Source organism: Chiloscyllium plagiosum, unplaced genomic scaffold (genome assembly GCF_037043375.1).
Source record: "Chiloscyllium plagiosum isolate Xiang-an unplaced genomic scaffold, Cpla_swu_hap1 HiC_scaffold_14, whole genome shotgun sequence".
NCBI classification, from domain to species: domain Eukaryota; kingdom Metazoa; phylum Chordata; class Chondrichthyes; order Orectolobiformes; family Hemiscylliidae; genus Chiloscyllium; species Chiloscyllium plagiosum.
Genome location: NW_028270152.1, coordinates 3,377,419 through 3,399,056, shown reverse-complemented (window position 1 = coordinate 3,399,056; position 21,638 = coordinate 3,377,419). Strand labels below are relative to the sequence as shown.

The 21,638-nt window shown below is 50.9% G+C and overlaps 1 protein-coding gene across 2 annotated transcripts in view; it reads right to left on the bottom strand.

Annotated features, from left to right (window-relative positions):
• The window catches only part of LOC122559232 (cytosolic 10-formyltetrahydrofolate dehydrogenase-like), a 291,390-nt gene extending 277,126 nt beyond the window's left edge, over window positions 1-14,264 (bottom strand). Inside the window, exons 1-2 of one of the 2 annotated variants that reach the window (XM_087994041.1) lie at window positions 14,048-14,264; window positions 7,497-7,683 (exon numbers count right to left, since the gene is read on the bottom strand). In XM_087994041.1, the coding sequence (XP_087850167.1) occupies window positions 7,497-7,623 (127 nt within the window). In that variant the 5' untranslated portion in view covers window positions 7,624-7,683; window positions 14,048-14,264. The remainder of the gene's footprint in view (window positions 1-7,496; window positions 7,684-14,047) is intronic. The other variant, XM_087994042.1, reaches the window with a different exon arrangement.
• Window positions 14,265-21,638: the final 7,374 nt, after the last annotated feature.

Here is a 21,638-nt window from a genome sequence, read left to right as displayed (position 1 = left end):
ACAGCCAAATCTCCCTGTATCCCATACTTCCTGACTTTATGAATGAGCCTACAACGGGGAACCTTATCAAATGCCTTGCTGAAGTCCAATACACCACATCCACTGCTCGACCTTCACTGACCTGTCTTGTCACCTCCTCAAAGAATTCAATAAGATTTGTGAGGCATGACCTGCCCCTCACAAAGCCATGCTGACTGCCTTTAATCACACTATGCTTTGCCAAATAGTCCTAAATCCTATCCCTCAGAATTCTTTCCAAAACCTTGCTGACCACAGATGTAAGACTGACTGCTCTGTAATTGCCAGGGATTTCCCTATTTCCCTTCTTGAAAGAGGAAGAACATTTGCCTCCTTCCAATCCTCTGGTACGAATCCCGTAGTGAGTGAGGAGGCAAATATCCTCACCAGCGACTTAGTAACCTCCTTTCTCGCGTCCCGGAGCAGCCGAGGATAAATCTGGTCTGGCCCTGGGGACTAATCAATCTTAATGTCTTCCAAAATTTCCAGCACATCAACCTCATCAATCTTGATCTGGTCAAGCCTGTATCCCAGCTCCTCAAAGTTCTCATTCACAACAAGATCCCTTTCCGTGGTGAAAACCGAAGCAAAAAACTCATTTAGGGCTCAGACTCCACGCACAATTTCCCTCCGCTCTCCCTGATCGGCTCGACCTTCTCCCTGATCATTCTCTTATTCCTCACGTATGAGTAAAATGCCTTTGGGTTCTCACTAATCCTTTCTGCCAAGCCTTTTTCATGCCCCCTCCTGGCTCTCCTCAGTCCAGTTCTGAGCTCCTTTCTAGCGAGCCTGTAATCCTCTAAAGCTGTGCTAGATCCTTGCTTCCTCCACCTTACGTAAGCTGCCTTCTTCCTTTTGATGAGAAACTCCTCTGTTCTCATCATCCAAGGCTCCTTAATCTTACCCCATCTTACCTGTCTCAGAGGAACAAATTCGTGCATCACAATGTGGCGACCAGAACTATACGCAGTATTCCAAATGTGGCCGACCTAAAGTCCTATACAACTGTCACATGACCTGCTAACTCTTGTACTCAATACCCTCTCCAATGAAGGAAAGCATGCCATATGCCTTCTTGACCACTCTGTCAACCTGCGTTGCCACCTTCAGGGAATAGCACCCAGATCTCTCTGTACGTCAATATTCCCCAGGAATTTTCCATTTATTGTTTTGTTCACTCTTGAATTGAATCTTCTAAAATGCATCCTCGCGCATTTCCCCGGACTGAACACCATCTGTCATTTCACTGCCCAACTCTCTAATCTAGCTGTATTCTGCTGTATTATCTGACAGTCCCCTTCACTATCTGCTACTCCACAACCTTAGTATGATCTTCAAACTTGCTAATCAGACAACCTGTACCTTCCTCCAGATCATTTCTGTATATCACAAATAACAGTGGTCCCAGCACGGATCCCTGTGGGACAGCACTGGTCACAGGTCTCCATTTTGAGAAGCTCCCTTCCACTCCTACTCTCTGTCTCCTGTTGCCCAACCAGTTCTCTATCCATCTAACTAGTACACCCTGGACCCCATGCGACTTCACTTTCTCCATCAGCCTACGCGGGGGAACCTTATCAAACGCCTTACTAAAGTCCATGTATATGACATCTACAGCCCTTCACTCATCAATCAACTTTGTCACTTCCTCAATTCTACTAAATTGGTAAGATATGACCTTCCCTGCACAAAACCATGCTGCCTATCACTAATAAGCCCACTTTCTTCCAAATGTAATTAGGTCCTATCCCTCAGTATCTTCTCCAGCATCTTCCCTACCACTGACATCAGGCTCACAGGTCTGTAATTACCTGGATTATCCCTGCTGCCCTTCTTAAACAAGGGGACAACATTAGCAATTCTCCAGTCCTCCCGGACCTCACCCGTGTTCAGGATGCTGCAAAGCTATCTGTTCAAGCACCAGCTATTTCCTCTCTCACTTCCTTCAGTAACCTGGGATAGATCCCATCCGGGCCTGGGGACTTGTCTACGTTAATGCCTTTTCGAATGTCCCACACTTCCTCCCTCCTTATGCCGACTTGACCTAGAGCAATCAAAGATCTATCCTGAACCTCAATATCCGTCATGTCCCTCTCCTCGGTGAATACCGATGCAAAGTACTCATTAAGAATCTCACCCATTTTCTCTAACACCATGCATAACTTTCCTCCTTTGTCCTTCAGTGGGCCAACCCTTTCTCTAGTTACCCACTTGCTCCTTATATATGAATAAAAGGCTTTGGGATTTTCCTTACCCCTGTTTGCTAAAGATATCTCATTACCCCTTTTAGCCCTCTTAATTCCTCGTTTCAGGTTGGTCCTACAGTCCCGATATTCTTCCAAGGCTTTGTCTATCTTTAGTTGCCTAGATCTTATGTATGCTTCCTTTTTCCTCTTAGCTAGTCTCACAATTTCACCTGTCATCCATGGTTCCCTAATCTTGCCATTTCTATCCCTCATTTTCACAAGGACATGTCTATCCTGCACTCTAATCAACCTCTCTTTAACAGCCTCCCACATATAAAAGGTGGATTTACCTTCAAACAGCTGCTCCCAATCCACATTCCCCAGCTTCTGGATTAGTGGTGCTGGAAGAGCACAGCAATTCAGGCAGCATCCGAGGACAGGCAAAATCGACGTTTCGGGCAAAAGCCCTTCATCAGGAATAAAGGCAGAGAGCCTGAAGCATGGAGAGATAAGCTAGAGGAGGGTGGGGGTGGGGAGAGAGTAGCATAGAGTACAATAGGTCAGTGGGGGAGGAGATGAAGGTGATAGGTCAGGGAAGAGAGGGTGGAGTGGATAGGTGGAAAAGGAGCTGGGCAGGTCGGACAAGTCCGGACAGGTCGAGTTGCTGGAGGTTAGAAACTAGGATGAGGTGGGGGAAGGGGAAATGAGGAAACTGTTGAAATCCACATTGATGCCTTGGGGTTGAAGTTTTCCCAGGCAGAAGATGAGGCGTTCTTCCTCCAGGCGTCTGGTGGTGAGGGAGCGGCGGTGGAGGAGGCCCAGCACCTCCATATCCTCGGCAGAGTGGGAGGGGGAGTTGAAATGTTGAGCCACTGGGCGATTTGGTTGATTGATGCGGGTGTCTCTGAGATGTTCCCTAAAGCGCTCTGCTAGGAGGCGCCCAATCTCCCCAATGTAGAGGAGACCGCATCGGGAGCAACGGATACAATAGATGATATTAGTGGATGTGCAGGTAAGAGGGGAGACAGCGAAGAGGGTTACCTCAGATTACAACAGGATCTTGACCAGATGGGCCAATGGGCTGAGAAGTGGCAGATGGAGTTTAATTCAGATAAATGCAAGGTGCTGCATTTTGGGAAAGCAAATCTTAGCAGGACTTATACACTTAATGGTAAGGTCCTAGAGAGTGTTGCTGAACAAAGAGACCTTGGAGTGCAGGTTCATAACTCCTTGAAAGTGGAGGCACAGGTAGATAGGATAGTGAAGAAGGCATTTGGTATGCTTTCATTTATTGGCCAGAGAATTGAGTACAGGAGTTGGGAGGTCATGTTGCGGCTGTACAGGACATTGGTTGGAATATTGCGAGCAATTCTGGTCTCCTTCCTATCAGAAGGATGTGAAACTTGAAAGGGTTCAGAAAAGATTTACAAGGATGTTGCCAGGGTTGGAGGATTTGAGCTGTAGAGGGAGGTTGAATAGGCTGGGGCTGTTTTTCCTGGAGCATCAGAGGCTGAGAGGTGACCGTATAGAGGTTTATAAAATCATGAGGGACATGGATAGGGTAAATAGGCAAAGTGGTAAAAACAATGACTGCAGATGCTGGAAACCAGATTCTGGATCAGTGGTGCTGGAAGAGCACAGCCGTTCAGGCAGCATCCAAGGAGCTTCAAAATCGACGTTTCGGGCAAAAGCCCTTCATCAGGAATAAAGGCAGAGAGCCTGAAGCATGGAGAGATAAGCTAGAGGAGGGTGGGGGTGGAGATAGAGTAGCATACATGGTTGAAGAGCTTCAGGGCAGAGGAAATGACCTGAGAGTTGCAGTGGGAGAGAGACTCCCTGAGATTCTTGTAGAGAGAGGAGGAAAACTTCTTCAAAGCAGGCATCCTTGCAAGAGGATTCGCAGTAGGGTTAATTCCCTGGGGTGGGGAGTCCAGAACTAGAAGGCATAGGTTTAGGGTGAGAGGGGAAAGATATAAAAGGGACCTAAGGGGCAACTTTTTCACACAGAGGGTGGTACGTGTATAGAATGAGCTGCCAGAGGAAGTGGTGGAGGCTGGTACAATTACAACATTTAAAAGGCATCTGGATGGGTATATGAATAGGAAGGGTTTGGAGGGATATGGGCTAGCAGGTGGGAATAGATTAGGTTGGGATATCTGGTTGGCATGGACGGGTTGGACTGAAGGGTCTGTTTCCGAGCTGTACATCTCTGTGACTCTATGACCAGCTCCAGTATGGCCCCTTCCCAAGTTGGACTGTTTACACACTGCTCTAGAAAACCCTCCTGGATGCTCGTTACAAATTCTGCTCCAATTTGACCTCTAACACTAAGTGAATCCCAGTCAATATTGGGAAAATTATAATCTCCCATCACCACCACCCTGTTACTCCTACATCTTTCCATAATCTGTTCACATATTTGTACCTCTATCTGATGCTCACTGTTGGGACGACAGTAGTACAATTTCAACATTGTTACCGCACCCTTCCTATTTCTGAGCTCTGCCCCGCTTCCTCCTTTCTTTGTCAAACAGTCAGATAGCTGAGTGCTGCTATCATTTCAGTTTAGACATTTCTCTGCTCTCCAGTATTTGTTCTAAAACAGCAATATCAATCCTCAGACTTTTCTCATTTCAGGTGAAATAACTCCACAGAGGCCGGTATCCTGTCACTAATTCACCCTTTAAGAACCCTTGACATTTATCCAGCTTCCTCACAGCCAGCTCAGGAGCCGAAACTTCAGTTCTGAAGCAGGGTCACTGGATCCAAAACGTTAGCACTGCTTTCTCTCAACAGATGTTGCTGAGATTTTTCAACAATTTCTATTTTTGTTTCTGAATTCCAACATCTGCAGTTTTTCCCTTTTTTCTAAAGTTTAATATCTGTTGTACAAAATCAGGGGTTCAAACCACTGCCAGACCATACCTAGAAAGGGATCATTCCACAGACAGAACACACCCAGAAAAGGAACATACCCGGAGAGGGAACACATTCACACAGAGGGAACACACCCAGAGATCGAACATACCCAGAGAGGGAATACACCCAGAGAGGGAACACACCCAGAGGGGGAACACACCCACAGAGGGAACACACCCAGAGAGGGATTACACCCACAGAGGGAACACACCCACAGAGGGAACACACCCAGAGGGAGAATACACCCACAGAGGGATTACACCCACAGAGGGAACACACCCAGAGAGGGAACACACCCACAGAGGGAACACACCCACAGAGGGAACACACTCACAGAGGGAACACACCCAGAGAGGGAACACACCCACAGAGGGAACACACCCACAGAGGGAATACACCCACAGAGGGAACGCACCCAGAGAGGGAACACACTCACAGAGGGAACACACCCAGAGAGGGAACACACCCACAGAGGGATTACACCCACAGAGGGAACACACCCAGAGAGGGAACACACCCACAGAAGGAACACACTCACAGAGGGAACACACCCAGAGAGGGAACATACCCACAGAGGGAACACACCCACAGAGGAACACACTCACAGAGGGAACACACCCACAGAGGGAACACACTCACAGAGGGGACACACCCACAGAGAGAACACACCCACAGAGGGAACACACTCACAGAGGAAACACACCCACAGAGGAAACACACCCACAGAGGGAACACACTCACAGAGGGAACACACCCACAGAGGGAACACACTCACAGAGGGAACACACCCACAGAGGGAACACACTCACAGAGGGAACACACTCACAGAGGGAACACACCCACAGAGGGAACACACTCACAGAGGGAACACACCCAGAGAGGGAACACACTCACAGAGGGAACACACTCACAGAGGGAACATACTCACAGAGGGAAGCAGGGTCACTGGATCCAAAATGTTAGCACTGCTTTCTCTCAACAGATGTTGCTGAGATTTTTCAACAATTTCTATTTTTGTTTCTGAATTCCAACATCTGCAGTTTTTCCCTTTTTTCTAAAGTTTAATATCTGTTGTACAAAATCAGGGGTTCAAACCACGGCCAGACCATACCTAGAAAGGGATCATTCCACAGACAGAACACACCCAGAAAAGGAACATACCCGGAGAGGGAACACATTCACACAGAGGGAACACACCCAGAGAGGGAACATACCCCAGAGAGGGATTACGCCCACAGAGGGAACACACCCAAAGAGGGAACACACCCAGAGAGGGAACATACCCAGAGAGGGAATACACCCAGAGAGGGAACACAGCCAGAGGGGGAACACACCCACAGAGGGAACACACCCAGAGAGGGATTACACCCACAGAGGGAACACACCCACAGAGGGAACACACCCAGAGGGGGAATACACCCACAGAGGGATTACACCCACAGAGGGAACACACCCAGAGAGGGAACACACTCACAGAGGGAACACACCCACAGAGGGAACACACTCACTGAGGGAACACACTCACAGAGGGAACACACCCACAGAGGGAACACACTCACAGAGGGAACACACTCACAGAGGGAACACACCCAGAGAGGGAACATACCCACAGAGGGAACACACCCACCGAGGAACACACTCACAGAGGGAACACACCCACAGAGGGAACACACTCACAGAGGGAACACACCCACAGAGAGAACACACCCACAGAGGGAACATACTCACAGAGGAAACACACCCACAGAGGAAACACACCCACAGAGGGAACACACTCACAGAGGGAACACACTCACAGAGGGAACACACCCAGAGAGGGAACACACTCACAGAGGGAACACACTCACAGAGGGAACATACTCACAGAGGGAACACACTCACAGAGGGAACACACCCACAGAGGGAACACACTCACAGAGGGAACACACTCCCAGAGGGAACACACTCACAGAGGGAACATACCCACAGAGGGAACACACCCACAGAGGGAACACACTCCCAGAGGGAACACACTCACAGAGGGAACACACCCACAGAGGGAACACACTCACAGAAGGAACACACCCAGAGAGGGAACACACCCACAGAGGGAACACACTCCCAGAGGTAACACACCCGCAGAGGGAACACACCCGCAGAGGGAACACACCCACAGAGGGAACACACTCCCAGAGGGAACACACCCACAGAGGGAACACACTCACAGAGGGAACACACCCAGAGAGGGAACACACTCACAGAGGGAACACACTCCCAGAGGGAACACACTCACAGAGGGAACACACTTACAGAGGGAACACACCCAGAGAGGGAATACACTGAAAGAGGGGCCATTCCCACAGAGAAATTGCAGCTTTACAATACAGTACCCACCAAGAGGATCCTCCTTGCCATCTTTATCGGGGATTGTGAATATTCCAACAATCTGGTGGCCTGCCTTTTTGAGTTCCTTGTACACCTCTTGGCCAAACAGACTCTGTCCAATCACAGCAATCTTCATCTTCCTTCAGCACTGAGTACTGAGATCCTGAGACACAGGGAAACCAAACACTTGGTATTCCTGGAGGGAGACAAAATAACAATGATTCACTCTCCTCAATGGTGCTGTTATTGGAAAGACCAAGTCAATCCCAGGTTGGAATCTGGTCAGTATATCACACAACAATTCCCAGACAAAACAAAACACAATGATCCCAGTCACCTGATAGGTATCTATTACCTTTTTGGGTTCCCACCTTCTCTGATCTCCAGTTTCTTTGTTCGTTCCATTATCTCTGATTCACAAAGTTCCAGGTTCAGGTTCTAGTCCAGAAGCCAGATGATGGAGTGCTGCACAGTCGGAGGGTCAGTACTGAGGGAGTGCCACACTGTCAGAGGGTCAGTACTGAGGGAGTGCCACACTGTCGGAGGGTCAGTACTGAGGGAGCACCGCACTGTCGGAGGGTCAGTACTGAGGGAGTGCCGCACTGTCAGAGGGTCAATACTGAGGGAGCACCGCACTGTCGGAGGGTCAGTACTGAGGGAGCGCCGCACTGTCGGAGGGTCAGTACTGAGGGAGTTCCGCACTGTCAGAAGGTCAGTACTGAGGGAGTGCCGTGCTGTCAGAAGGTCAGTACTGAGGGAGTGCCGCACTGTCAGAGGGTCAGTACTGAGGGAGTTCGGCACTGTCGGAGGGTCAGTGCTGAGGCAGTTCCACACTGTCGGAGGGTCAGTACTGAGGGAGTGCCGCACTGTCAGAGGCTCAGTACTGAGGGAGTGCCACACTGTCGGAGGGTCAGTACTGAGGGAGTGCCGCACTGTCGGAGGGTCAGTGCTGAGGCAGTTCCACACTGTCAGAGGGTCAACTTTATACTGGAGGGATTTCCAGGATATTGGTCCAGCAACGGTGAAGGAACTTGCTGCAGTATTCCCGGTCCCTGACCTGTTTGTATCACCGCAGTGTTTATGTGAACATAGAACAGTGAACATTACAGCACAGCACAGACCCTTCGGCCCTCGATGTTGCGCTGACCTATGGAACAAATCTGAAGCCCATCTAACCTACACTATCCCATTCTCGTCCATATGCCTGTCCAATGACCATTTACATGCTCTTAAAGTTGGCGAGTCCACCACTGTTGCAGGCAGTGCGTTCCACGCCCCTACTACTCTCTGAGTAAAGAAACAACCTCTGACATCTGTCCTAGATCTATCACCCCTCAGTTTAAAGCTGTGCCCCCTCGTGCTCGCCATCATCATACTTGGAAAAAGGCTCTCCCTGTCCACCCTATCCAACCCTCTGATTATCTTATATGTCTCTATTAAGTCACCTCTCAACCTTTTTCTCTTTAACGAAAACAGCCTCTAGTCCCTCAGCCTTTCCTCGTAAGACCTTCCCTCCATACCAGGCAACATTCCTGTAAATCTCCTCTGCACCCTTTCCAAAGCTTCCACATCCTTCCTATAATGCATTGACCAGAACTGTACGTAATACTCTAATTGAGGCCGCACCAGAGTTTTGTACAGCTGCAGCATGACCTCATGGCTCTGAAACTCAATCCCTCTACCAATAAAAGCTAACACACCGTACGCCTTCTTAACAACCCTGTCAACCTGTGAGACAACTCTCATGGATCTATGTACCTCGACACCGAGATCTCTCTGCTCATCTGCACTGCCAAGAATCTTACCATTAGCCCAGTACTCTGTATTCCTGTTGCTCCTTCCAAAGTGAATCACCTCACACTTTTATGCATTAAACTCCATTTGCTATATCTTAGCCCAGCTCTGCAGCTTATCGATGTCTCTCTGTAACCTACAACATCCATCGTCACTATTAACAACTCCACCGACCTTACTGTCATCCGCTAATTTACTAACCCATCCTTCTACACCCTCATCCAGGGCATTTATAAAAATGACAAACAGCAGTGGCCCCAAAACAGATCCTTGTGGTACCCCACTAGTAACTGAACTCCAGGATGAACATTTCCCATCAACCACCACCCTCTGTCTTCTTTCAGCGAGCCAATTTCTGATCCAAACCACTAAATCACCCTCAATCCCATGCCTCCATATTTTGTGCAGAAGGAGAGCCTACGGGGAACATTATGAAACACCTTACTGAAACCCATATACACCACATCAACTGCCTTACCCTCATCCACCTGTTTGTTCACCTTCTCAAAGAACGTGGTGTGTGATGGGGAATGGATTTGTTGGCAAAGTCACTGGATTAGTAATCCAGATTAACTCTCAGAGTTCAAGCATTGGAATCCCACTACAACAGATAGTGCAAAGTGAGTTCAGTAAAATTCTAGAATGTAGAGCTCAGACTAATACTAACCAGGGATGTAAAACCCCATCTGGTTCACTAATATCCTCCAGGGAAGGACACTCTCCTCTCTACCTGGTCTGGACAGTGTGACTCCAGACCCATAAAGATATGGTTGACTCTAACTGCCCTCTGCACTGGCTGAGACAGGCGCTCCATTCAAGGGGCAATTAGGGATGAGTAATAAATGATAGCCCAGCCAGTGATGCCAACATCCCATGAACGGCAACAGAACGGCCCCATGCTGGTGTTTTCCCAGTTTCTGTGTAAAGAACAATCTCTTGGAGGAGGCGTGATCAGGAATTTCCTGGAGCCAAACGGACTCATGCATCTTTCAAGCCCCCAGTTGGAGTCAGAGAGATCTTGCCTGCTCAAGATCCTGGGGCTCAGTCTGACTGGGAACACCCACCCCCCCCCAGGGTTCAGTCTGACTGGGACCACACCCCCCTGGGGCTCAGTCTGATTGGGAACACACCCACCCCCCCCCGGGGCTCAGTCTGACTGGGAACACACCCACCCCGCTGGGGCTCAGTCTGACTGGGAACACACCCACCCCCCTGGGGCTCAGTCTGACTGGGAACACACCCACCCCCCTGGGGCTCAGTCTGACTGGGAACACATCCACCCCCCTGGGGCTCAGTCTGACTGGGAACACACCCATCCCCCTGGGGTTCAGTCTGACTGGGAACACACCCACCCCCCTGGAGCTCAGTCTGACTGGGAACACACCCATCCCCCTGGGGCTCAGTCTGTTAGGAATACACCCCCCTGGGGTTCAGTCTGACTGGGAACACACCCCCCTGGGGTTCAGTCTGACTGGGAACATACCCACCCCCCTGGGGCTCAGTCTGACTGGGAACATACCCCCCTGGGGTTCATTCTGACTGGGAACACACCCACCCCCCCGGGGCTCAGTCTGACTGGGAACACACCCACCCCCCTGGGGCTCAGTCTGACTGGGAACACACCCATCCCCCTGGGGCTCAGTCTATTAGGAATACACCCCCCCTGGGGTTCAGTCTGACTGGGAACACCACCCCCCGGGGTTCAGTCTGACTGGGAACACACCTACCCCCCGGGGCTCAGTCTGACTGGGAACACACCCACCCCCCTGGGGTTCAGTCTGACTGGGAACACCCCACCCCCGGGGCTCAGTCTGACTGGGAACACACCCACCCCCCGGGGCTCAATCTGACTGGGAACACACCTACCCCCCGGGGCTCAGTCTGACTGGGAACACACCCCCCCCGGGGTTCAGTCTGACAGGGAACCCACCCCCTCAGGGCTGTCATTCTCTGGGTAACTCTCCACTCATCCTGAGGCTGAAGGCAGTGCTGGGTGGGGGTGGAGGTCAGTGAGGGGTAGGGGCAGGGGTCAATGGGGGTGGGGTCAGTGGGGGAGGGGTCAGTGGGGGTGGGGTCAGTGGGGGAGGGGTCAGTCAGGGGGATGGGTCAGTCAGGGGAGGGGTCAGTCAGTGGGAAGGGTCAGTCAGGGGGAGGGGTCAGTCAGGGGGAGGGTTCAGTGGGGGGCGGGTTCAATCGGGGAGGAGACAGTGAGGGGAAGGGGACAGTGAGGGGGAGGGGTCAGTGAGGGGTTGGGGACAGTGAGGGGGAGGGGTCAGTGGGGGGGTCAGTGAGAGGGGAGGGGTCAGGCAGGGGAGGGGTCAATGAGGGGGGTCAGTGAGAGGGGAGGGGTCAGTGAGGGGGAGGGGTCAGTGAGGGGGGTGTCAGTGAGAGGGAAGGGGTCAGTGAGGGGGAGGGGTCAGTGAGGGGGTGGGGACAGTGAGGGGGAGGGGTCAGTGGAGGGGTCAGTGAGAGGGGAGGGGTCAGTCAGGGGAGGGTTCAATGAGGGGGGTCAGTGAGAGGGGAGGAGTCAGTGAGAAGGGAGGGGTCAGTCAAGGGGAGGGGTCAGTGAGAGGGGAGGGGTCAGTGAGAGGGGAGGTGTCAGTGAGGGGGAGGGTCAGTCAGTGGGAGGGGTCAGTGTCAGGCTGTCACATTGCTGCATGGTTCTGTCTGTAGTGGGGAGGGTGGAGCCGCCCCTTTTCCTGGTGGGCGGGGGTCAGTGCGGAATTCCGAAAGGGTTTTCCAATCTGAAAACCGACAGCGCCAGAAATCCGAACTCACCGTCCAACCATTGCCACAGTGAACACCCTCTGCCCCTCTGTCCCTCTGTCCCTCTGCCTCTCTGCCCCTCTGCCCCTCTGTCCCTCTGCCTCCCTGTCCCTCTGCGTCTCTCCCCCTCTGTCCCTCTGCGTCTCTGCCTCTCTGACCCTCTGTCCCTCTGCCTCTCTGTCCCTCTGTCCCTCTGCCCCTCTGTCCCTCTGCCCCTCTCTCCCTCTGCCTCTCTGTCCCTCTGCCTCTCTGTCTCTCTGTCCCTCTGTCCCTCTGCCTCCCTGTCCCTCTGCGTCTCTCCCCCTCTGTCCCTCTGCGTCTCTGCCCCTCTGCCCCTCTGTCCCTCTGCCTCCCTGTCCCTCTGCGTCTCTCCCCCTCTGTCCCTCTGCGTCTCTGCCTCTCTGTCCCTCTGCCTCTCTGTCCCTCTGTCCCTCTGCCCTTCTCTCCCTCTGCCTCTCTGTCCCTCTACCTCTCTGTCCCTCTGTCCCTCTGTCCCTCTGTCCCTCTGCCTCTCTGTCCCTCTGTCCCTCTGCTCCTCTGCCTCTGTCTCTCTGCCCCTCTGTCTCTCTGTCCCTCTGCCCCTCTGCCTCTGTCTCTCTGCCCCTTTGCCCCTCTGTCCCTCTGTCTCTCTGCCCCTCTGCCTCTCTGTCCCTCTGTCCCTCTGCCTCTCTGCCCCTCTGCCTCTCTGTCCCTCTGCGTCTCTGTCCCTCTGTCCCTGTGCCCCTCTGCCTCTGTCCCCCTGCCCCTCTGTCCCTCTGCCTCTCTGTCCCTCTGCCTCTCTGTCCCTCTGTCCCTCTGCCCCTCTGCCTCTGTCTCTCTGCCCCCTGCCTCTCTGTCCCTCTGTCCCTCTCTCCCTCTGTCCCTCTCTGCCCCTCTGTCCCTCTGCCCCTCTGCCTCTGTCTCTCTGCCCCTCTGCCTCTCTGTCCCTCTGTCCCTCTCTCCCTCTGTTCCTCTGTCCCTCTGCCTCTCTGTCCCTCTGTCCCTCTGTCCCTCTGTCTCTCTGCCTCTCTGCCTCTCTGTCCCTCTGCCCCTCTGTCCCTCTGTCCCTCTGTCTCTCTGCCCCTCTGCCTCTCTGTCCCTCTGCCCCTCTGCCTCTGTCCCTCTGCCCCTCTCTCCCTGCCTCTCTGTCCCTCTGCCTCTCTGTCCCTCTGCCCCTCTGCCTCTGTCTCTCTGCCCCTCTGCCTCTCTGTCCCTCTGTCCCTCTCTCTCTCTGCCTCTCTGTCCCTCTGTCCCTCTGTCTCTCTGCCCCTCTGCCTCTCTGTCCCTCTGTCTCTCTGCCTCTCTGCCTCTCTGTCCCTCTGTCCCTCTGCCTCTCTGCCTCTCTGTCCCTCTGTCCCTCTGTCCCTCTGCCCCTCTGTCCCTCTGCCCCTCTGCCTCTCTGTCCCTGTCCCTCTGTCCCTCTGCCTCTCTGTCCCTCTGTCCCTCTGCCCCTCTGTCTCTCTGTCCCTCTGCCCCTCTGTCCCTCTGTCCCTCTGCCCCTCTGTCCCTCTGCCCCTCTGCCTCTCTGTCCCTGTCCCTCTGTCCCTCTGCCTCTCTGTCCCTCTGTCCCTCTGCCCCTCTGTCTCTCTGTCCCTCTGCCCCTCTGTCCCTCTGCCCCTCTGTCCCTCTGCCCCTCTGTCACTCTGTCCCTCTGTCCCTCTGCCCCAGGCTCCGAGCATGGAGAACCTCTCGCTGCTGTTTCACAAAGATACCCACAGAGTTCCTCCAACCAGATCCTGATCCTGATCCAGATCCTGATCCTGATCGCTGCCCCCAGGGACCTGACCACTACAACTCGGAATCTACACCGAGCCCTGAGAGCCCGTTCCAAATCCCACGCCAGGATCATCCAACTTACAAACAAATGCAGTTTGTTGTTTAAAACGGGCTAAAAGATGTTGTTTTATCGCCAGGTGAACCTGCAAGAAGTAATTTGCAAGTCCATGTCCTGAGGGGTTTAAATATTACAAACAGTTTATATTTTATCCAAAATACAGCCGACTCCCCAAATTGTCAGTTACCTGATTGTAGCTCCCGGGTCTCCGGATGATTGAAAATACAAGACCCAAATTCACAGAGGGAGCCCCCGGGGAGAGCTCTCGAACTCTGAAGAGCTTGGGAGTTAAAGGGACTTCCAGAGAGAGTGCAGGATGGAGCCCACTGCGTGTACGGAGCCCACAGAATGGCCGAGAACTGGTGTAGACTCAGACAGAGCTCGCCTTTGCTCGAACTCAGGAGGAAACGATTGGTTTGGCATTGAACCAGAGGCATTCCACAGCGTCAAGAGAGGACGGGGAGAGGGGATTAGTATCAGTAAGGAAGACTGACACACACTGACTCTCACTGGAATACAGTCCCACCCACACATGTACACACACACTGACTCTCACTGGGGTACAGTCCCACCCACACATACACACACTGACTCTCACTGGGGTACAGTCCCACCCACACATATACACACACACTGACTCTCACTGGAGTACAGTCCCACCCACACATACACACACACTGACTCTCACTGGAATACAGTCCCACCTACACATATACACACACATTGACTCTCACTGGAATACAGTCCCACCCACACATATACACACACATTGACTCTCACTGGGGTACAGTCCCACCCACACATATACACACACACTGACTCTCACTGGAATACAGTCCCACCCACACATATACACACACACTGACTCTCACTGGAATACAGTCCCACCCACACATATACACACACACTGACTCTCACTGGAATACAGTCCCACCCACACATATACACACACAGACTCTCACTGGGGTACAGTCCCACCCACACATATACACACACACTGACTCTCACTGGGGTACAGTCCCACACACACACTAACTCTCACTGGGGTACGGTCCCCTACACACACTGACTCTCACTGGAACACAATCCCACCCACACATACACACACACTGACTCTCACTGGGATACAGTCCCACACACACATACACACACACTGACTCTCACTGGGGTACAGTCCCCCACTCAGACTGACTCTCACTGGGGTACAGTCCCCCACACACACACTGACTCTCACTGGGGTACAGTCCCACACACACACACTGACCCTCACTGGGGTACAGTCCCACACACACACACACACTGACTCTCATTGGGGTACAGTCCCACACACACACTGACTCTCACTGGGGTACAGTCCCACACACACACACACACTGACTCTCACTGGGGTACAGTCCCACACACACACACTGACCCTCACTGGGGTACAGTCCCACACACACACTGACTCTCACTGGGGTACAGTCCCACACACACACACTGACCCTCACTGGGGTACAGTCCCACACACACACTGACTCTCACTAGGGTACAGTCCCACACACACTGACCCTCACTGGGGTACAGTCCCACACACACACACTGACTCTCACTGGGGTACAGTCCCACACACACACTGACTCTCACTGGGTTACAGTCCCCGTCTGAGGTTAATGTGTAAAATTAAAGCTTGTGTGATTGGGGTAATATATTGAGATGGATAGAAAGCTGGTGACAGACAGGAAACAAAGAGTAGGTCTTTTTCTGAATGGCAAGCAGTGACTATTGAGATATCACATGGGTTGGCACTGGGAACCTAGCTATTCACAATATCTTTTTAAATCATTTGAGGGACATGGGTGTGGCTTGCTGGTTGCAGTTTTTATTGCCCGTCCCTAGTTGCCCCTTGAGAAGGTGGGAGTGAGTTGCCTTCTTGACCTGCTGCAGTCCATGTGCTGTAGGTTGACCCACAATGCCCTTAGGGAGGGAATTCCAGGATTCTGACCCAGGGGCAGTGAAGTAATGGCGATGTATTTCCAAGTCAGGATGGTGAGGGGCTTGGAGGGGAACTTGCAGGGGATGATGTTCCCATGTATCTTGTCCTTCTAGATGGAAGTGGTCATGGGTTTGGAAGGTGCTGTCTAAGGATCTTGATGAATTTCTGCAGTGCGTCTTGTAGATGTTGGTGGATGTGGTGCCAATCAAGTGTTGTTGGAGTAGCACCCATCCAGGCAGAAGTGGACACTGCAGATGCTGAAGATTAGAGTCAAGGTTAGAGAGGTGCAGGTCAGGCAGCATCCGAGGAGCAGGAGAATCAACACTTTGGGCAAAAGCCCTTCATCAGGAATGAGGCTGGGGGCCTCGGGGGTGGAGAGATAAATCGGAGGGGGGTTGGGGCTGGGGGGAAGGTAGCTGGGAGTGCAATTGGTGGATGGAGGTGGGGGTGAAGGTAATAGGTTGGGGAGGAGGGTAGAGCAGATAGGTGGGAAGGAAGATTGACAGGTGGGATAGGTCATGGGGACAGTGCTGAGCTGGAAGTTTGGAACTGGGGTAAGGTGGGGGGAGGGGAAATGTGGAAACTGGTGAAGTCCACATTGATGCCCTGGGGTTGAAGTGTTCCGAGGTGGAAGATGAGGCGTTCTTCCTCCAGGCATCGGGTGGTGAGGGAGCGGCGGTGAAGGAGGCCCAGGTACCGCATGTCCTCGGCAGAGTGGGAGGGGGAGTTGAAATGTTGGGCCACAGGGCGGTTTGGTTGATTGGTGCGGGTGTCCCGGAGATGTTCCCTCAAGCGCTCTGCTAGGAGGCGCCCAGTCTCCCCAATGTAGAGAAAACCGCATCGGGAGCAACAGATACAATAAATGCTATTGATGGATGTGCAGGTGGAACTTTGATGGATGTGGAAAGCTCCACATGTGGAAGGGTTTGGAAAGTATTCCATCACACTCCTGCCTTGTGCCTTGTAGATGGTGAACAGGCACTGGGGAGTCAGGGGGTGAGTTACTCGCTGCAATATTCCTAACCTCTGACCTGCTCTTGTAGCCACTATGTTTATGCAGTGAGTCCAGTTGAGTTTCTGGTCAATGTTAACTCCCAGGATGTTGAGAGTGGGGATTCGGCAATGATAACACCATTGAATCCAGAGAGTGTGGTGCTGGAAAAGCACAGCAGGTCAGGCAGCATCCGAGGAGCAGGAGAATTGACGTTTCGGGCTGATCGATGTTGCTTGACCTGCTGTGCTTTTCCAGCACCACACTCTCGACTAGAGTTTGGAACGATGAGGGATAGTTTCATTGAAACCTATGAAATTCTAACAGGATGAAACAGGGTAGAGGAAGGAAGGATGATCCTGATGATGGGGGGAGTCCACACCAGGAGTCATTGTCTCAGGATGTAGGCCATTTAGGACTGAGATGAGGAGAAATATCTTCACCCAGAGACTGGGGATGGCATTGCCAAAGGAAGCAGCTGAGGCCAAAATATTATGTTTTCAAGAAGCAGGTAGATATAGCTGTAGTGGCTAAAATGGTCAAGGAATATGGTGGGAGAGTGGGAATGAGGCACTAAGCTGGATGGTCAGCCATGATCATATTCAATGGCAGTGCAGGCTCAAAGGACAGAATGACCTACTCCCACCCCTCTCTTCTATGTTCCCTCTGAGCCTCACACCATCCTGGTTTGGAAATATATCGATGTTCCTTCAGTCAAACTCCTGGAACTCCAACACACCACCTCCCCCAAGGGCATTGTGGGTCTACCTACAGCACATGGACTGCAGCGGTTCAAGAAGGCAGCTCACCACCACCTTCTCAAGGGGCAACTAGGGACGGGCAATAAATACCGGGCCCAGCCAGTGACACCTACGTCCCTCGGCTGAATTTTTAAAAAGTCATCCGCACCCCATTTCTGACTTTCTCTTTACCAAGCATTCCACAGAGAGTATTCTGTCCCAGAGTCGAGGAAATGTTTCCAAACCTAATGTTTAGTTTAAAACTCCACCGGAGTATTTTCAGTTGAGATGTGCTATATCTAAATGATCAGGTAGAAGAGATGAACGAACAAAGAGATTGAACTGTTTTCATATTGACTGATTATTCCAATTGGGTCATTAATGACACAGAGCAGAGATCACAGCTATCGATTACACAGAGGAAAGACTGGACGTTAGATGTTTGGGATATTCAAACCCCAGAGAAGAGGTGAACTGTGGAACAGGTTCCATTGCGAGTGAGCTGGTGGGCGGGAGAGTGCAGGTCTAGCAGTTCGAACATGAGGTGGTGTGCTGGATCGAGAATTGTCTGTGATTCCCTCCACAGTGGAACAGCTCCCGGATGGGGAGGGAAGGAGCTGAGCACACTTTGGAACTTTCTGGAAAAGGAGGAGAGTGACACAGCTAAAGTAAACTGTCAACTCTCTCCTGTGAATGGGCTTGGTGTCTGGGCCGAGTCCAGGATTGCAGCTCATTGTGGTTAAACTTCAACATTCCCAGCTCCTCTCACAAGGTCATTGCCCCCGTCATTGCTGAATCAAGGTTACCTCCAGCTTCACACCAGCCAGTGAGGGACTGTAATTGGAGCAAACTGTGGGATGATACACACAGCCCAGTAGGAGGACTGCTCCAGGATAAAGAATATTTCTATCCTGTTCTCACAAGGCCCATGTGCTGCCTTGCAAAGTCAGTCAGGACTGACATGAACTGTAACGATAATGTAATCGATAATGTTAAGACTGCATCTTGTGGTGCAGTGGTAGTGTCCCTACCTCAGAGCCAGTAAATCCAGGTTCAAATCCCACCTGCTCTCGAGGTGTGTAATAAGTCAACATACAAATGTCCCATTCATGATGTTATTCTGACAAGACTGGATTGGAAGAACAGACCAGAGAGAAGAGTTTAATGGAGTGCAAGATACAAAGCTGTACTCAGTAATCGATATATATTTAAATAAATTATTATAATATTGAAGAAGATTAGAGAACCCTACTCAAAGATAAGGATCTTGGGACAGGAGAAACAAAGAATAGTGGCAATTCTGTAAGAAGGGAGCAGCCTCACGGAGTGTTCAGAAAATCCTCCTTTAAAGCTGTGGAAATCAGGAACCAACTTTAAGTGAATCACAGATTCCCAAGAAGTCACCACTAAAACTAAACTTAGATTCTTTTAGATATTTCGTGCTCAGAGAAAAAACACATGAGAATGCAATATAAACACTAGGGACACACTGTGTCAATGACTTGAAGTAACATGCAAAGGCAAACAAATCAGTAAAAATAAACGGGAATGCTGTACAGTTCAGTACTTTAGGATCTATCTCAGTAGAACCCCTTAAAAACTTCATTAGATTGAAATGGCACACATTTCTCAGTCATAGACACAGAGAGATGTACAGCATGGAAACAGACCCTTCAGTCCAATCCGTCCATACTGACCAGATATCCTAACCTAATCTAGTCCCACTTGCCAGTACACGGCCCATATCCCTCCAAACCCTTCCTATTCATATACCCATCCAAATGCCTCTGAAATGTTGTAATTATACCAGCCTCCTCCACATCCTCTGGCACCTCATTCCATACACGTACCACCCTCTGCATGAAAATGTTGCCCCTTAGGTCTCTTTTATATCTTACCCCTCTCACCCTAAACCTATGCCCTCTGGTTCTGGACTCCCCCACCCCAGGGAAAAGACTTTATGTATTTACCCTATCCATGCCCCTCATGATTTTATAAATCTCTATAAGGTCACCCCTCAGCCTCCGACGCTCCAGGGAAAACAACTCCAGCCTGTTCAGCCTCTCCCTGTAGCTCAAATCCCCCAACCCTGGCAACATCCTTGTAAATCTTTTCTGAACCCTTTCAAGTTTCACAACATCCTTCCTACATTCATAAAGAAAATAACTTTTAAAATAAAGAAATATTAAAAATATGGAAAAAATACAATATTAAAGTAAGTGCTGTGAATATTTAAGGTCAAAGAAATAATCAAGTGCTTGCTAAAACTTGGTGAAGTTTTCATTGACAATACTCCATCTAGTGGCATAAAATAGAACAAATAACTGAGGATGCTGGAAACCTGAATCAAAAGCAGAAATTTCACGAGAAAGCAGTGTTTATCTTTCGTATCCAGTGACTAATCATCGGTTCTGCTTCTTGAAACGTTAACTCTGTTTCTCTCTCCATAGAGGCTGCCAGACCTGCTGAGTTTCTCCAGCACTTGCTGTTTCTGCTCCATCCAGTGGCAGCAGGTGGAACTACACCTGGTGGAACCCAGGCCCATCAGTGCAAGTCCAGAAGCAGAGCCAGGTCAGGAGCAGGCACCGGCCAGTTTAAAGGAAGGCAGCATTGGGAGCCGGGGGGTGGGCAAGAGGCTCTGAGGTTAAGGGCAGGAACCAGATGAAGGCTGTGGGATTTCAGGACTGAGTGTAGGAATGAAGCATGAGGTAAAAGCTTGAAGTAGACAATCAGGAGGCAAGGAGAACACAGCAAGGCAGGAGGTGGAGAAGTCAACATTTCAGGTGTAACCCTTCTTCAGGACATTCTCCACTTCCTGATGCTGCCTGCCTTGCTGTGTTCTTCCAGCCTCCAGCTTGTCTACCTTGGAATTCCAGCATTTTTTTTGGTTCTGTACTAACTTGAAGAGCAGGCAGAGTGAGGAGCTGAAAGTCTGGCAAGCAATGTTAAACTAAAATTCACCACGTTAAACAACTATGTTGTCATTATTTTATTAATGGCATTAAAGTGAAACAATTGAGGCAACTTTAAACAGTCTCTGTAGGCATCCAATGCCCAGAGAAACTAGAGATGATACTGTGTGCTCATAAAATACCCCAGCACCACCGAGTGACTGCAGGATTCCAAGATGCAGCGGAATCTCGGTGTTCTAGTGCCTGAGGCACAGTATCCGGGTACAGCAGGTAATCAGGAAGACCAGCGGAAAGCTTTATTATGAGAGGAATTAAATATGAAAGGAAGGATGTTATCCCTCAGTGACACAAGGCATTGGTGAGATCACATCTCAAATACCTTGGGCAGTTTTGAATTGAATTGAATTGAATTGAATTTATTGTCACGTGTCCCGAGGCACAGTGAAAAGCTTTGTCTTGTGAGCAATCCAGGCAGATCAGAGTTAAATAACATAGATAAGTAAATAACAGGTAAACAGCGGCAAAAACAAAACCACAGGTACAGGTGAATGTTAAGAGTTTGTGAGTCCATTCAGTATTCTAACAACAGTAGGGTAGATACTGTTGTGAAACCGGCTGGTGCGTGTGTTCAGGCTTCTGTACCTTCTCCCCGATGGTAGAGGTTGTAGAAAAACATTGCCAGGGTGGGATGGATCTTTGAGAATGCTGGCAGCCTTTCCTTGACAGCGGGCCTGGTAGATGGATTCTATAGATGGGAGTTTGGCCTTTGTGATTGTCCGGGCCGAGTTCACCACTCTCTGTAACCGTCCCCGATCTTGAATGGTACAGTTGCCATACCAGGTAGTGATACATCCAATCAGAATGCTCTCGATGGCACACCTATAAAAGTTGGCAAGGGTATTCGCCGTGATGCCAAATTCCCTCAGTTGCCTGAGGAAGGAGAGACATTGTTGGGCCTTTGTAACCAGTGCGTCCACATGAAGAGTCCAAGAAAGCTTGTTGTGGATGACCACCCCCAGGAGCTTGACACTCTCCACTCGTTCCACCTCTGTGCTGTTAATGTGTAGGGGGGCATGAGTAACATCCCGCCGAAAGTCAATAATGAGTTCCTTGGTTCTGTCGGCAGTGGAGCTAGGTTGTTCTCAGTGCACCATTTTTCC